Source organism: Fonsecaea monophora (genome assembly GCF_001642475.1).
Source record: "Fonsecaea monophora strain CBS 269.37 chromosome Unknown Scaff37, whole genome shotgun sequence".
Lineage (NCBI taxonomy): Eukaryota > Fungi > Ascomycota > Eurotiomycetes > Chaetothyriales > Herpotrichiellaceae > Fonsecaea > Fonsecaea monophora.
This window is the reverse complement of record NW_019173968.1, coordinates 238,890-255,698: the sequence shown is the minus strand read 5'-3', so window position 1 is coordinate 255,698 and position 16,809 is coordinate 238,890. Positions and strand designations below refer to the sequence as shown.

Below are 16,809 nucleotides of genomic sequence, written 5' to 3'. Positions count from 1 at the left end.
CTGCCAGTCAGTGGTAGTTTGATGCAGGAACTACACAGTAGCAGTAGCAGACACTGTGGGAAGGTGCAGGGTGAGAAAAGGCCGGCCTGCTGCAACCTGCTGTAGGCTGGTGGTTCCGCGGCAGGACCATGCAACAAGCCATTGGCGGGGGAGTTAAGTTGATGCTGGTTAAGACGCTGGGGGTGGGCTTGGGGGCTCTCTAAGGGTCCTTTAGGCCTGTTTAGGCTGGCAATGGACAAGCAACCCCCTGGTTGAGGCTCTGGTGGAGAGCCGCTTGTGAAGCACCCACCCGCCGCTACTATGCACGATCAAAAAGGATGCATGCTGCACCCTGCACAGGGAAAAATAGTGACGAGGTGTTTGAAATTGCTCCTCGCAGGAAAATTGACGAGATAGGAAGGGAGTCTGCTTCCGACATGAGCCTATTCTGTGCCTACATTGCCCACCTAGGTACATGAAATGGCGATGAGGAATATATTAAAAGGCTATGCTCCGTGATCTACAAGGGAAAGAGCTTCTCGTGAAGTGATGGTAGTGAGAGTACGGAGTACGTGCGCACTCTGGGGAGAGTGCGCAGCCAGGCAGCCAGGAAGCGCAGTCTGAGAGCAGTGCGGTACCGAGGACGAGCACCTCGTACCTCTGAGTACCAAGTGACCCGTGCCGCAGTCTCGCCCTCAAACACCTGCGCAGTCGCAGTCACTGTCACTACTACCACCACCACCACCACCATCACCTTTCACTTCACATCTCGTTCTCATCCACATCAACCTCACCACCTCCTCCTTACTCTCCTTCGACCTCTGTACTCGGCACTCGGAACTCGTTCGTACATATGCACGCATACTCATCACCTTCCCTTCCTCCAGCGTGTCGCAGGCGTCACCACGATTATTCACCACGCTCTACCGAGCAGTAGCTGGTGACTTCCCGGCACCAAGTTCCATCCCGGTCAGGGGCCATTTGACTTACAATGTTCCTTCAACCAGCGTCTCCACCTCTCCCCTCAGTGCATCTCGAAAAGCTTTGGGGCTTGTGCTTTGGCTTTGGCTGCTGCAGCTTCTCAATTTTGGTGTGGTCGGGCGTGAAGCATCCTCCTCAACCTCTCCCACACCCACGCCTTGATTCTGTGTGCTGCAATTTACCCACCAACTTGATCGCGATAACTTCCGTATTTGCGCGGGAAAAACATACTCTTGAAGATCTTGATGTACAAGACTCGTTCCAATTTCATGAGGGCGCGTGATGAGATGTGTCCGCGCTTGACTGGCTGGCGACGGCCATTTTCCCTCGTTCACCGACTCATTGATCTGGCGAAGGCTATTTTTGATCACCATTACGAGTATTATTGGTAGGTACTTCTAGACAAGAGAAGTTACTCCGAATGGAATGGCACAGCATGCCCACGAGCGTGTGCCCCTCTTGTCTGTTGTCGATGTCACTCTGAATACTCCAAGGTCACATACTAGCTAGCACGAGCGTGCACGAGTAAGTTGTCTCTCTGTCACCAGTTCTCTACCACTCCTTCGCGATAGAAATGCTCGATTCGGTGTGATTCTTGTCTCTTGCGCGCCGCCCCGCAATGCCAACAAGTCTATCACCAATTTTTTCAAGCCACCCGTTCACCGTTTTAGAAGGGACCTTCAGCTCCTGGTCATCTACGGCGCCCACTATGCCTCATTTGGTGTTATACTCTCAGCATGTAGGAACTCTCTCCTTTCCAGCCGTTGGTGGCTTTCAGAGATCAAGCTGGAACGAGATTTGTCTATCGTTTTCGGTCGAGCCTCGCTTCACGCAAATGTCCATCCCCCCTTTTCGCTTACCTTCGCTCCAGCTCAAAAAAGTGGGCAAGCAAAAACGTGGCAATGGAGCGCGCCAACCTCATTTCGACGCGTCGAGCATATTCCAACATATACTGATGACGGATGTTCCTGTTGGTATAATATCGCCTACCATGATTGCATCAAGTGGACTATTCATCTAATCTTCACATCCTCTCCCAAACTTGGAAATGTCGTCCTTGTACTCTGGTGATCATGGGGAAACAGGCGGAGGCAGCGCCAGAGCAAGCACCATATCGATCGGTCAGGCTATGCAGCGGACATGGGAATGGATGGCGGCTTATCAGACGGGATCCGGTGACTTGACCACATCGACCTCAGATTCGTCTTTGAGAAACCCAGACGATGATCTGGATCTCGATTCCCTGTTCAGACGTCTAGACAGGTACACAGCCGAGATGCGGGAAGTCGAGGATCGTCTCAAACGAGCGAGAAGCGTTTCTGAAAGATCCGAAGGTCTCATTGCCAAGCGATTCTCCTTTGAAGACACCTCGCAGGAGATGACCGAACCTATGCCGGCATTGAGGTGGCCGCCAGACTCACATCCTCCCAAAGCGTGGAGACCAAGGCAAATCCCAAGTATTGCGACTTCTTCCGAGCAGTCCATACCATCTCCCTTTGCCCACCCAGAGCATCGGAGCTCCCTACGCACGGAAAGTCTGCCACCTGATGCTGAGGCAATAGAACAGGATTCACCGGCACCACTGATTGGAAATTGGAAGCAATGGGCGGAGCAGCAGTTCTTGCCCACAAAACTAGCCCCAACGCGTGCCAGCAGTAGATACTCGGAGACGAGAGAATCATACTCTGAACACTCGCGCCAACGATTTATCTGGCGGCGGCAATCGCCCTCCCCTCCTGGGGAAGCAAGTTATCACGAATCAAGTTCCGAAATGAGCCACCTCTTGGCCCAAATCCCTGAATATCTCACAGACGACCATTGCGACTATCACCAATTCGACTTCTCCGAGGATGACGAACTCAGTCCAGTAATCCCGAGATCTTGGACGTTACCGCCCAGAACTTCAAGCATGAAACAGCCGAATAAGGAAGCGTGCCGAGAACCAGCAAATGCCCATCTCAGGCCGATGCCACGTAGGAGGATGACAACTAGTGACGCAAGGCCTGCGATAAGGAATGGTGGAGTCTGGTCTGGTGAGGCCGCTGAGCTCTTCGTCCAAGGCGAGGAACCGTCTGTTCCTGGGCTATCTCAATCCACGTCCAACGCAACCTTGAACTCGAACCCTCCTTTGACGCCTTTGACGCTAAGTGATCCCAGAGAAGACCAATTACGCCGGGAGATGGAAAGTTTTGCCATCCAGGATGGGCCAGGAACACTCGAATACCGATACCAGAAGCGCAGGCCTCCTCTCCTGAATTTGCTCGATTCGGACGAGGAAGACTATCAGCAGTCGGTATCCTCCACTGCGGAGCTGGACAACTCAAGCTTGCTCGACATAAATGAGGAGCGCAGCGTCAGACCCCGGCGGCGACGCAGGAGCCTTTTCAACATTTTTCAGAGGAGGTCGCCTGTGGAAAAGCTGATTGATATGTATTTCGAAGATGAGCCTGGAGAAAAGGATACTTCCAGAAAAGGATCCCCTGTTCGAGAAAAGGTGCCGAAAAGCCCCGCAACACCACCCCTTTCTCTGGCCATCCTCGGAAAGCAGATGTCGTTCTAGTCAGGGCCACCAATGTGGGCCGAGTCCTCGTCCAGCTTTCTCGAATCCAACTCTGCCACCAGCTCTGCAAATGCCAACATACCCGATGCCTCAGCTGTGTCTGAGTCTAACTGGCGATCCAGAAGTCGCAAAGCACGTGCAATACGTTTCTGTGGAGTATCTTGGAACCTATGTCCTCGTGGATTGTGGGATGTGGACTGAGGCCCCTCCCTCTCATCGTCAACGGTGGTCCTAAAAATCAACTTGAGTTTCGTACGCAGGGTTGGGTATTGTTGGAAGAGATTCTTCAGCCTAGGGTCCTCAATCAGACGGTCGACGAGAGGCTTGTCCTCTGCTGAGATCGCCTCTGATATTGGAGGTGCAACTCTGGGGCTTGATACATCGCTCCTGGGTAGGGCCTGGTCACACTGACTTTTATGTGTCTTGAAGCATGGCAGGGAACAGCTGGGTAACAACAATGGTCAATGACAAGAAAAGTAGTTTAATGTCATGTATGAACTATCAAAAACATACCTTGTAGCCCTACAGGAGGAGCAATGGTATTTGAAGGTCGGATTCTGACAAACACTGCAAGGCTCTGATGACATGTGGTCAGTCCGATGTGGTTTGACAGTTGAGAATATGTGGATATTGGCGTGATGGTCAATACCAGGCGACGACCACTAATACTGTAAATGCCTAAGGTGTGTGACGATACTTGGAATACTTTCATACACTTAGATTCAGAACAATGGTGCTCTAATGAGGCACGAGGTACTTGTGCCAAAGTGTTTAGATGGAGATGATTGGTTTTTAGCGGATGACAAATGCTACGTGCTTGGCTGGCACTGGGTGGGCACTGAAATGGCCGCACGGCCGGCAACGAGCTGTGCCACGTGACAGCTGCCCTCCAGAGTTGCGTCATTCCAAGGGATTTTTTCGGTTTCTAGAACCTTTTGCACCGAGTTAGATAGACAGAAACCGACCAAAACACAACGTTTCTACCTATCTACCTAATTACCTACCTACCTACATAGGTGGTATACACACACTCCGCAGTTTTTATTCTCTTGCTCTTGTCTTATTTCGACACGATACGATGCGTGGTCTCGTACAGTCCCGGTCGCTGCGTGCTCTGGCCGCCGGCTTGGGGGCAAGGCCGCCATTGAGCGCATCCTGTCAGGCAGCTGCTTGTATCCGCCACGTCCATCACCATTCCGTTCGCATTCCCCCCATCACCTCGTCACAGTCCCGTCGTCGGCCGATTCTGCGGCCAGGGCAACATCCCACGGCCGCGGCGCCCCGGACAGCGGCAGCGGCGACCCGATCCATCTACATCCAGACACAGCCGACGCCCAATGCCTCGGCGTTGAAGTTCCTCCCAAACCACCCCGTCCTGCCGGAAGGGTTTCCCTCGACGTTTTTGGAATACAACTCTCCGCGGTCGACCGTGTCCGCGCCTCACCCCTCGCCCCTCGCGGCGCGACTGCTCGATATCGATGGAGTCACATCGGTCTTCTACGGTCCAGACTTCATCACGGTGACCAAAGCGGAGGATGTCAACTGGGCGCACATCAAACCTGAGATCTTTGCGTTGATCACCGAAGCAATAACATCAGGCGAGGCACTGGTAAATACCGTGGAGAAATCTACGTCGTCGGAAGACGGGCAAGAAGGTCTCGGCGAAGATTCATTGGCTCCCAACGACGAGGATGATGAGGTCGTTGCCATGATCAAAGAGCTACTGGAGACACGCATCCGGCCGGCGATCCAAGAAGACGGAGGGGATATTGAGTACCGCGGATTTGAGAATGGGATGGTGAATCTCAAACTGCGGGGAGCATGCCGGACGTGTGACTCGAGTACAGTTACGTTGAAGAATGGGATCGAATCGATGCTGATGCACTACATTGAGGAAGTCAAGGGCGTCAACCAGGTGTTGGACGAAGAGGAAGAAATTGCCATGAAGGAGTTTGCCAAGTTTGAGGAGAAGCTCCGACATCAAAAAGGACCTGATGCGGCTCCTTCGACTGTGGGCAAGGGCAGTCTCGACTTTGCCGCATGAGATGTGGTGGCTTGAGGGTCATCGGCGCCCTGTTTGTACAAATCAATTGGTATCTCCTCGGGATTGCCTGATGGATGAGTCCTGGCCTCCCGCGACGTGCGCCTGCTTCTTCCGATTCGCGAAGACACAAGGATGGCGTTCTTTCTCGGACGGAGTCTGTTTCGCCGCTGCCAACGATAGAGAGCTCGCAGTATTGTGAGAATCGAGCTTGATTATGACCACCCTGGTAGGCGACGGCGAGATTGAACCACGATTTCCGAGGTGACGTAGAGGGATCGAGATAAGGCATCTTGGCCGGTGTCAGGGCGGGGGAGGAGGTATGTCAGCTGGACGCGGCTGACCCCATGTGTTTTGAGGGATATGTATCTGGTCTGAGGAGGTTTGAGGATTCCATTCGTCGTGCGGAGGTGGCGCCATGGGTGAGATGGAAATACATGGACATACAAGTAGACGGTAAATGACGAGATGGGCGAGTGGTGGCAACATCTCTTGGGTCATGAGAACCAAGCACGAAGTACAGTACATTGGTGTGGCCCAAGACACAAAATGGTAAAGATCAGGGCGCACATGTTGTGGAGGGTGGAGGTGGATGATGGAGGGCTGGTTGACGCAAACTGCGTCGGTTGGCTTTCAAGTCTAGGCCAGCAAGGTCAGCCAAAAGGGAATTTCGGATGTTGAGTTATGACTTGACTTCGTAGTTGCTCGTGCTTGGTTTCCCCGCAAAATGCTGAATTGGATTCCGGTGGCTTGATGCATGTCAGGGGTCAATCATGTCCAGATGTAGGTCTATCAGGAAGCATCTCGATCGAGGGCTGTCAAGGCCAACCCGTTCTGGCCAGTGTTGAAGAGGGAGCATCCACCGCATCCACTACCCTGTTCATCAATCACGGCGCCAGCCACTTGTTGGAGGTGATTTGCAGAGGAGGGGAGCCCACTAGGTGTCTTCTTGTAGTAGGAGGGGGAGGAGGGGGTCTAGTAGCACATAGTGGGTGAATGTGAATGTCAATCACTGCAGGTGTTCATATCCGGGAGCCTGTCTAGTAGTATTGTTGACAATGCGCCTGCCCGACTAAAGGTGTTGTTGTTCAGTATTGTTGTATTGTTGTGCTGGTTACACAACCTCTGTCGCTTTCACCAGATCCTGGTAAAGACAGCGTTAGTGGGCGTGGCCAAGTGGGAAGGTGCGTACCTAGTACTACCTAGTACCTGTGGTAGGGCAGGTGGAGGCGGGGTTTGTGAGTCGGTAGCAGTTGATGGGTGATACTCACACACTCGCACTGAAGCGGAAGTGACAACCTACAAGCCTACCTTGTCCACCTTGCCCACCTCTACCCACTATTACCACCTCGTAATTACCCTCTGCTTCTCTCTGTGCTTCTTGTCACAGCCTGGCCCATGTCATTACCTCTTACTGCCATCTGCTTTGCCTTTTGCCTTCTTCCTCACTTGCCCTTGCCCTTGCCCTATTCTCTTGGTTTGCTCGTTGTCCCCTCTTCGCTATTTTGCCTTTTCCAGACTCCCTTCTCGCCCATTCTCCTCTTTGTCCTCCTGGCCAGACTCCGCAATCCGCGTTCACAACTGGCCCACCCCCGCTCAGGTCCCGAAAGTCAAAGCTTCTTCGTCTTGTCTCTGACATATTCCGTACCTCTTTACTAGTACCCGGGGAAAACAAGGGCATAATCTTGTGGAACCCTTCCATGGGCATTGACGAAATCCTGGCTGGGAAAGAAAAGTTACTTGTACCGCCCGCATCTCATGGCGTGACTGTACATATTGGGCCAGCCGGGCCTCGGTCTATCTGTCATTCCTTCAAGGCTTCTTCAGATTGCAGGCTGCAGGGCTTCAGGCTTCAAGGCTTCTACTTGTGCCTAAGGATATGACGGTCAACCGCGTGGTTGAATTGGCCCATGCCCCCAGATGGCGTCCACTACCGCTTCGACTAAACTTGACTAAGAGAACTGCCTTCGCCGCCCCTCAAGCACAAGCACAAGCACAACAACAAGGGCCACACACAGACCTAAACTGTTTTCTCTTCTTCACACCAGAAGCTAGCCACACCTGCCACCCTCTCGGTGCTTCTCTTTGCCTCCTTGTCGTCCTGGCCACGGACTTGTTTTCTTGTTTCTATATACCAAGGGGGGCCATGTTGTCTTTTTTTCTCTTCGTATACTTCTACTTCTCGTCGACTTCTTTCAGTGTCGCAACCTTCGTGTCACCTGAGCACCGTTACCATTCTGTCTGCTACCTGCTTGGTATTATTGCTATACTGCCAACACGTGCTGCCCTACACTTGTTACCCCATCTTGCGCATAGCCAAAGTATCTGGTCGCCCATTGATCCATTGATCATCGCCCTCGACCAGTCACAGAGAAGAGAAGCAGCCCCAGCAGTCGCCAAACCTCCTCCCCCGCTTGGACCATCAGCAGTTCCCGCCTTTTCGGCCTCCAGACCTTAGCTTTTTTCCCATTACCCTTCCCCTTTCCCAAGAAACCTCCCGCTGGCTGGCGCTGGGATCTCTCAGTGCTCGTCCTCGGCCCCTACAAACCCTCGAAACGACACCAAAAACGAAGTGGTCGCGTGAGAAACTAAGCGAAAAGCCTGTTCATCATAATCCGGGGAAGGCGGCACATCTTCTTCTGTTCTCTGTTCTTAGTTGTGAAAAAGGGCCCCAGCTCGTGTCTATTTTCTGTCCATCTCCTCTGCTCTACCTCTCCCCATCTTGTCGGATTCCTCCGCCTTGTTGTTCGTAGTAAGTTCAAAGGGCCCTATTCACTAGCTTCCCTCTTACACACATACACTCACTTCCTCCCTCCCTCCCTCTTCTTACCACCACAATCCACCCCATCATCCATCACCCATCACCATCAACTGTCAGCCCGCTTCACTCTCCCCCATCTTCCCCAGGCACACACAATTTCCTCCATCCTTTTCATCCTTTCCCGTCCTTCATAAATTGCCTCCATTGCCTGGTGACAAAGCTTTTGTCTGCCTTTGCTCTTGACAGTCCTCCACAATCCTCAAGACAATCACCTGACTCTTCTAGCCACTTGCTCTGGGCGCAGGCCGGTCGTTTGCTGTGAGGGTCCAAACCCCGAACTATTCGCCGACGACCACCACAAACACGACCACCAGATTTTGTCGACCACGCCACCAGATCCCTCTCCACGATATTCATCAACATTCACACGTCTCTGTTCTCTTCCGGCTTGTCCCAGTAGGTTCCACAGCTCTTCCAAGACGGAGCGTTGGTCCTAAGGCGCGGCCGCGCCCCAACTCAACCATCTCCGTATCCGTACCCCGACATGTTAATTCAGACCCTCAGCCTCTCCATGTCTCTTTCATAGCCACAAGGTGAGTTGGGCTTTTCGGTCCTCATCATTCATCATCAAATTTGGTCTGTGAAACGATCCTGCCCGGTTGGCTGGTGATTCTCTGAACTTCCATCTCATCCTCCGTAGGTGGAGACGGCTCGACACTGGAGCTATTCTTCCTCTTCACCCATCTCCCTTCCCCTTGGAACGAATCGGAATTCTGTTGTACGACGAGTTCTCCCCTACTGAGGAATCACTTTTCTGAATCCCAATATTCCTTACAACCTTGACAAGCTTGTGCTGACTCGAAACGAGAACAGTGTCAACCCACGTCTAATCTGGCGTTGCCACCTTCACCCATCATGAGCAACACACCCAACAAGTCGGGTCTGACCACTCGCGGGCCTATGCCAGCATTCGGAAATTTTGGCACGCATCAGGCATCCGCGTCGCTGCTCCTTCAAAAATCCAATCCAGGCCTGGGCAGATCAACCCCCGATTCCGAGGCGCTGGCTTCTTCAGACGACGAACCCGACCACGGAAAGACTGGTGGTGGCAGCAACGTCAAACCCAACCGGAATGTGCGAAGAACTTCCTGGCTAAACGATGTCTCATTGGCGAACGCGAATCGCAAACCATCCATCACAGGTCCTTATAGCCCTTCCACCTCCCATCCAGGAACTCCTGGAGCAGAACCCTTGCCTTGGGGAAATCCCAACCCCAACGCGACAGGACCGGGAGCATGGCCCAACTCCGCCACATCGTATCCTTGGCCTACCATTTGGAGTCAGGACGGGCGCAAAGATCCACCATCCCGCCTCCAGGAAGTCCTACCCACGAACGGTGAAGGCGGAATACCATTCTCCATTCCTCTCCAGCCGACGCCAAAGACCTACCGCTCACAATCATATTCAGTGGGCCAGCTCGACACGACTACGGCGCCATCGACTAATCCCATCTCAACCTCAATTGAAGCCACCCGCAGCAGGCTTGGAAGTCAATACCCTTTGCAGAGACGCACCTCGAGAACCAGCGGACTTGGTGTGTTGGAGCCCGGCGGGCTGGGCCGACTGCGAGAGGTAGAGGATGATGAGGAGGATCAGCGAGGCAATATCACCCCCGACGCCATCAGTGCTGAACAGGCTCGTATGATTGAGAGGCTGGAAAGGGAGAATGCTCAGCTTCGCCACGCTGCTCAAAATCGTGATCGTGGTTTCCCGACAACCGCTACGACTCCGGTCCAACCTCCTGGGTTTCGAAATACGCGCCTTCGGAGCGCTGTGCCAGAAGAGGCTGAGACTGCGATTGATGATAGAGAAGACCTCGCGGGTTTCCCTGGTCGTGATAGCAACGCCCGTCGCATGAGTGAACAAACCCTCGGCTTCGCTGAAAGACAACCACTGTCCCCCGGCGAGAATCGCACCTTTGATGGAATCAAAAAGGCACATTGGCAAACTTCCCTTGGATTTGGTCCAATCCCCGAAGCTCCCCAGAGCCGACGACATTCGTTCGCTGACGTACCAACTCGCCATGGATCCTTCAGCTCGAACGGTGAGCAGATACTGCAAATGTTGCTTTTACAGTTTCCCGGGACTAATTGGTTAGGTCGCGATGACGATGCGACGGCGTATGAAAGCGGATCCCAAGCGTTATCCCAAGGAGATGATCGTAAGTTGGCCCTGGCTTTGACCCTAGCCATGATGCACCCAGACGAGGATCAAATGAATTATACGTACTTACGTGACCGCCACTTTGCAGCTGCCTATTTTAACACGACCGAGTCCACCCGACGTGCTGCTGATGCTCGAGTCCATCAGCACCACCGCGATCCCCAACTTTACGGACAACACCTCGGTGTTGGAGCGTTTATCGAACCGGCGGCCCAACCGCTTTTCATCGTCAACTTCAAGTGTTGTCGCTCAGATGTCTTCTACATCCAAGAGGGGACCGGCCTCCACGTCAACGTCGGTGACCTGGTCATTGTGGAGGCAGATCGAGGCACCGACCTGGGCACGGTTCAACATACAAATGTGACGTGGGAAGACGCTCGCCGTTACAAAGAATATTACGCCGAGGAACATTATAAGTGGTTGATGATGTTCTCACTGCAGAGCCGGAATGGCGGGCCCAACGTCGTCAATCCCAACGGCATTCCTGGTCGGCATGGTAGTGCGGTGGGAGGCATGGGCCCTCAAGGCCATCATGGCCCTCACGACTCTGCCGGTCCCGATCTCAAGCCAAAGATGATCAAGCGACTGGCACAGAATCATGAGATTCAAGCCTTAAAGGACAAAGAGGGCAACGAAGCCAAAGCCAAGCGTGTCTGTCAGCAAAAAGTTCTGGAGCACCGACTCAACATGGAGATCCTTGACGCTGAATTCCAGATGTACGTTCTCTAAACCAGACCCTGCCGGCGCCCGTCACTAACACCAGATTAGGGACAGCAAGAAGCTCACATTCTACTATTTTGCTGACAATTACATCAACTTCAATCACTTGGTCACTGACCTCTTCAAGATTTACAAGACCCGAATCTGGATGTCCGCCATCAACCCTGCGTCTTTCCAGACCCCGACCGCTTCGCTCGGTATTCAGCCTGTTTATAGCACGGCTCCTGGTGATGAGCGCCATCGCAGACGGCAGCAACAGACCCAGCAAGCTCCCAATCTCGGTCACCAGGCCGTCACCACGCCATTTGGAGACACCTTTGACGCGGACCGAAACTTCAACAACCATCAGAACCAGGGCATGCGAAACGCCTTTTACAATCAATTCCAGGATGTTGGGGCAGGACCTCAACAGATGCAGCCGGGGGCATCGCCATACACTCCAGGCATGCAAGGTCAGATGGATCCCTTCATGTCGTTCTACGGTCAACCCTTCCCACCTCTCAACCCCAATGCGCCAAACTTCGCAAGCAGCCGCCCGGACTTTAGAGGAAGAGCACCAAACCCACCTGGCGATGTCAACTGGATGGGACGATTCCAAGGGCTCTCACTCGGTTCCTGAGTTCGGACAGGTTTACCTAATGCATACGCATCGGACAACGACACTCGTCTCTCGCGGCTTATTTCGGACGAATTTTTGCATATGATGACCGGATGACAAAACGTAGAACTGGGTGTTCAGCACAAGACGAGGTTCAAGGAATTTCACGGAAGGCAACTAGACCTGCACTTTGGGAAGGGGAGGAAACTGGCTGAAAGATTAAGACTTGCTGATGAACGGGTTTTTGTGCTGGGACACGCATAGCACTCGATTCTGTTGGATCGCGAGCAGAAAGATTTGCTTTGACATCAAAAATTGTTGGGTAGGCTGGATTGGATCAAAGACCATTCGAAAATCAGATTGTTTTATGGGATTGCGGGATACAGAAAGATGAGCTAATATCGAAACGGGGAGAGCCGAAACGCATACAGGGAGGGAGACGGTGCTTGCGAGATCAAAGTCGAGATCGGGCTGAGGACCAAATGAGCTGAGTGTCAACTACTGGAGGGTACATGTTCACATTGCAGGCTGGCTTGTGTATTATACCGACACCAGAGTGCTTTACAGACAAGGACAACATGATGGAGCTTGATAATTGAAATACCTGGAACAGTCAGATTACAAGGGGTTGTTGCTGTACGCGGCAGTTGCCTTGTTGTTTCTTTCGAGTCCAATTTCTCATGCGAAATCGGATCTGCTGTTAACTTTGCCTTCACCTCAACTCTCCATCGCTCTTGTTACTACCTCGACTTTGCAGCGTTATCGTGGCGCAGAACCTCAACGATCACCGAACATCTCCTGAATTAGGTGGCTATGTCGGGTAGTGCAGCAAATTCAGGTGTGTCCAATGCTGAAAATCCATCACAAGCACGCGGTTCCTAACACTGCACAGCTCAGTCCAAGTCTCATCAAAGTGCACGCAGAACCAGCTCCAACCTCCATCACAAAACTGTAAAGTTCGACAATGAGGTAGTACTGTCGTCAGAGGATGAGGCGTCGATGGGGGAGAACAAAGAACATGGTGACAACGGCGCAGCGAATCTGCCGTAAGTGAGTGGGAGGTCCCGCGATTGGCTTGCGCCGTGCCAAATAACCAGGGACAGGTTCAACCAAGAGAAGATGGACCAAATCTTGGGAAAGCTCAAGAAAGCCGACCCGTGGCCTCGACAATTTGGGGATGTGATTCAAGAAAAGGAGTCCTCCCTTGTCAAGAAACTGAGGGAGATCAAGGAGAAAAAGTCGGCATTCACATCACCTCTTGTGTCGAGAACCTCCGCTAACTGTCTCAGCGCCCTGTACAAGCAATCATTCGATGCAGAAATTACGCCGCTTCTTAGTTCTGCATTGGGAAGCTTCGCCAGCGGCGTGACCAAGGATTCTACATCTTTGGCTTTGCCACTTCCTGTTCAATTTCTGGGAGCCGAAGGCCAGATGTTTTGCGACGCAATGGTCGCTCTCATGAAACAATCAGGCGCCCTCATAATCGCTTACGACGAGCTTGCGGCCCGGCCATCCCATACATCCCGTCTTGAAGAGATCCGGACGTCCTTTGACAAGGACAAGGGGGTTGGCGTGGGCACCATCGAAGCCGGCAAGAAGGTCACAGGCATGGAGATTGAGAGACTTCTGGCCGATGACCTTCACGACGTGAGGGATCTGCAGGGTATTACAGCTGAGGAGGAACAAAAGGGCAGGATGCTTTTGTCACATGGGGCAGATCACAAAGAGGCTGTTTCGAAGCAGACGCCAGGATGGGGAAATATTGCCCGGGACACGGAGATGGCGATTGAGGGGCTTTGCTTCGCGGGACAAGGCCAGGCGGTCAAGCGTTGATTCTGCATCTTGTGACTACTGTGGTACGAAGGTCTACCAGCAATTACCTAGCAAGTATGTAATTATCAAAGAGCACAGTTGCTTGTATGGCATCGTACATGGAGGAAGTGATGGTACTAGGGTGAGTACCGAAGTCGACCACTGATTGGCGGATGTGAATGCCAAGATTACAGCTTTGCCAAGCCTGCGCACGAAACTTTGCCGTCGAAAATGAGAGCCGAACTAGGACCTCGTGCTCAATTCTCAATTTCCAGCCGGTCTCTTTTTTACCACAACCGTCCCTTTGCAAGGCGCAACAGTCAAGGTAATAGATTGTCCATGGTCAGCGATATCAATAGCTAACGAATACTCTCAGATGGGTGCCCTCAAATACGTCGAAGAACTTCAGAAGAAGAAGCAGTCCGATGTCCTTCGATTCCTTCTCCGAGTCCGCTGCTGGGAGGTAAGAGACTCCCCGAGATGACAATGGAACAGACAAGAGGTCTTGGGTAGGAAAAAAAAGGATACACCACCGACCTCTTTGGGCTGTTTTCCATTCTCTTGTGGCACAATCTCATTTCAGAGATGTGTCTTGCTATACACTCGTTGAACATGTGAGCTGAGAGTGCAAAATATAGCTCCGACAATTGAATGTCATCCACCGCGCCTCCCGTCCTTCTCGACCTGACAAGGCCCGTCGATTGGGATACAAGGCCAAGCAAGGCTATGTCATCTACCGCATTCGTGTGCGCCGCGGTGGTCGCAAGCGGCCAGTGCCCAAGGGTGCTACATATGGTGAGTGAAGAGCCTACCGTCCAGGTTCTGCAGAGCCAGGATCATGCAATCGTTTTCGGAGAGCAGCAAATTCTGACGCAAGGACATCAATCATGTAGGCAAACCCACCAACCAGGGTGTGAACCAACTCAAGTACCAACGATCCCTGCGCTCCACGGCCGAAGAGCGAGTCGGTCGCCGCTGCGCCAACCTCCGCGTCCTCAACTCGTACTGGATCAACCAGGACTCGACCTACAAGTACTACGAAGTCATTCTCGTGGACCCTAGCCACAAGGCCATCCGCCGTGACCCCCGGATCAACTGGATTGTGAACGCCGTTCACAAGGTGAGTGACTCTTACATATCTCTTCCCTTGATGGGGACATTCGTCCCGTTCAATGACTGTTGTCGGCTGACTTTTGGGGGAAACTAGCACCGCGAATCCCGAGGTCTCACCGCCACCGGCAAGAAATCTCGCGGTTTGGGCAAGGGACACGGGTACACCAAGACCACTTCGGGACGCAGAAAGACATGGAAGAGACACAACACGCTCTCGCTCTGGAGATACCGCTGAAGGAGGTCTGCTGGGACTTCTTGACACGATGGTTGACACGACAGGTTTGTGTTGGGGCATGGATCGCATGCGCCGCGTGTTCACGACATGGGTATTAAAGTTTCTTGAGCGGCGAAAAGGAAAAGTTGAGGAGAATATGCTGCAGATGATGACCACGGACTTTTTAGGCTCTTTGCAATGGGTCTAGTCCTAATTTACCTGATCTGAAATGGGAACCTCTGTCAAAAAGCCTTGAGCATGGCTCCGAGTGTGCATGCGAATTCGACCTTGCAGAGAAGGGATTCGCGGACGTACTTCTGGCAGGGAGAAAGCTTTTCCCAGAAATCTCGTTTGCATGCACGCACGCCATGCCACGGATGGATGGATGATTGGTTGTGAAGAATGAAGTCTCTTTTTCGAAATAACCTAGGCGAGTGAATGGGGGGGAAAAAACGGCATCGGCATTGACATTGCCTTGCAAACGAACCTACCTCGTTTCTTCCACAATCTTTTTTGATAGAGATTTCGTGACCCACATCTTCGTTTGTGCACTTGCAAAATACTTTCCCCGCAATTTTTTCATTCCCCGCAGCCTTTTGCGCTGTACTTTTTTTGGGTCGGATGGTGAGTGACTGATTGTGGCGATTCACTCGAAAGCACCAGATTCTTTCCTCGCAGGTGTGTCGTATCCAACTACCTACCTTAACTACCTATCTTCTAGCAAGCAGCCCATAGGCCGGCTGCGGTATCTCTTGATCTCTTGATCCCTTCGAGAATCTGCAGTGCTAGTCATAGTCAGTCCTAACATTTCAGACTCGGCTCGCCTGGACAGACAGGCAAACTATCTACATTTCCCAGACCTCAAACTGCAAAACTACTACCTCAGAACTCGGTCTAGTTCTCGTTCTCCCGTCTCTCGTCTCCTAAAAACCCGCCCTTGTCATTGACCTTTCTCGCCTGGTCTGTCTTTCCTACACTCTCCATCCTCTTCGCCAATATTACTGTTCAACATGCCCTCAACCACAACCACCGCCGCCGCCTCCTCGCTCACCACCCTCAACCTCACCGGCTCTTCCGGTGCCTCTGCCAAAGATGCCGAAGACCTCGACATGTACGACGAAATCGAGATCGAGGACATGACCTACGACCCAGCCCTGCAGATTTACCACTACCCGTGCCCTTGTGGCGACCGGTTCGAGATTTCTCTCGGCAGTCTGAGAGAGGGCGAGGATGTCGCGGTCTGTCCGAGCTGTAGTTTGATGGTGAGGGTTATTTTTGATCTGGAGGATTTGGTTGACGACGAAGAGGAGGGTTCGGACGAAGAGGAGGAAGGGGACGGGAAGGGGAAAGGGAAGGAGGAGGAGGAGGAAGAGAAAGAGAAAGAAGAGAAGTGAGAAATGCACGCATCTGGCGCACCCACGGCGTCGCATCATTCATTCTCGCAATCCAGTCACTACTGAGCGATACCCATCGGGACGCTGAGCCTGTGGTAGTTCTGAGGCTTGCGGATTTCTTCCTCCATCGATAATCTTCACTACCTCGACCTTGAAAGATTTTGGGAGGAAACCACCGGACCATAACCACTTACTTCCACCAGCACTTTCTGGGACGATACTGATACCTCATCCGGCCTGCACGGTGACGAGACGTGTTCATGTTCATGTCGCGCTCCCTCCACAATTCTGGAGAAAAGGGCTTCAAGTGTCGTTATATCCCACCCCGTTTGGGGACGTGAGGATTCGCTCCATTGAGCCACGAAAAAATTCCCGCCGAAATCGCCCCGTCCCCGCAAAGGCATACTGTTCTC

General features: G+C 52.6%; 6 protein-coding genes across 6 annotated transcripts; all 6 read left to right on the top strand.

Annotated features, from left to right (window-relative positions):
* Nucleotides 1-2,008: 2,008 nt before the first annotated feature.
* AYO21_05772 (hypothetical protein) lies at nucleotides 2,009-3,520 on the top strand (the record flags this gene model as incomplete). Its single annotated transcript, XM_022655739.1, has 1 exon — nucleotides 2,009-3,520. One exon carries the CDS (start codon nucleotides 2,009-2,011, stop codon nucleotides 3,518-3,520), a length of 1,512 nt encoding a protein of 503 aa, XP_022512043.1.
* A 1,078-nt stretch (nucleotides 3,521-4,598) lies between these two features.
* Nucleotides 4,599-5,564, top strand: AYO21_05771 (hypothetical protein; the record flags this gene model as incomplete). Its single annotated transcript, XM_022655738.1, has 1 exon — nucleotides 4,599-5,564. The coding sequence occupies one exon, from the start codon at nucleotides 4,599-4,601 to the stop codon at nucleotides 5,562-5,564; it is 966 nt and encodes a 321-aa protein (XP_022512042.1).
* Nucleotides 5,565-9,237: 3,673 nt separating this feature from the next.
* Nucleotides 9,238-11,884, top strand: AYO21_05770 (hypothetical protein; the record flags this gene model as incomplete). Its single annotated transcript, XM_022655737.1, has 2 exons — nucleotides 9,238-11,261; nucleotides 11,314-11,884. 2 exons carry the CDS (start codon nucleotides 9,238-9,240, stop codon nucleotides 11,882-11,884), a joined length of 2,595 nt encoding a protein of 864 aa, XP_022512041.1.
* Nucleotides 11,885-12,862: 978 nt separating this feature from the next.
* On the top strand, nucleotides 12,863-13,696 carry AYO21_05769 (hypothetical protein; the record flags this gene model as incomplete). Its single annotated transcript, XM_022655736.1, has 2 exons — nucleotides 12,863-12,909; nucleotides 12,967-13,696. The coding sequence occupies 2 exons, from the start codon at nucleotides 12,863-12,865 to the stop codon at nucleotides 13,694-13,696; spliced, it is 777 nt and encodes a 258-aa protein (XP_022512040.1).
* A 355-nt stretch (nucleotides 13,697-14,051) lies between these two features.
* AYO21_05768 (60S ribosomal protein L15) lies at nucleotides 14,052-15,023 on the top strand (the record flags this gene model as incomplete). Its single annotated transcript, XM_022655735.1, has 4 exons — nucleotides 14,052-14,138; nucleotides 14,314-14,470; nucleotides 14,569-14,795; nucleotides 14,883-15,023. 4 exons carry the CDS (start codon nucleotides 14,052-14,054, stop codon nucleotides 15,021-15,023), a joined length of 612 nt encoding a protein of 203 aa, XP_022512039.1.
* A 989-nt stretch (nucleotides 15,024-16,012) lies between these two features.
* Nucleotides 16,013-16,396, top strand: AYO21_05767 (diphthamide biosynthesis protein 3; the record flags this gene model as incomplete). Its single annotated transcript, XM_022655734.1, has 1 exon — nucleotides 16,013-16,396. The coding sequence occupies one exon, from the start codon at nucleotides 16,013-16,015 to the stop codon at nucleotides 16,394-16,396; it is 384 nt and encodes a 127-aa protein (XP_022512038.1).
* Between the last annotated feature and the right edge of the window lie 413 nt (nucleotides 16,397-16,809).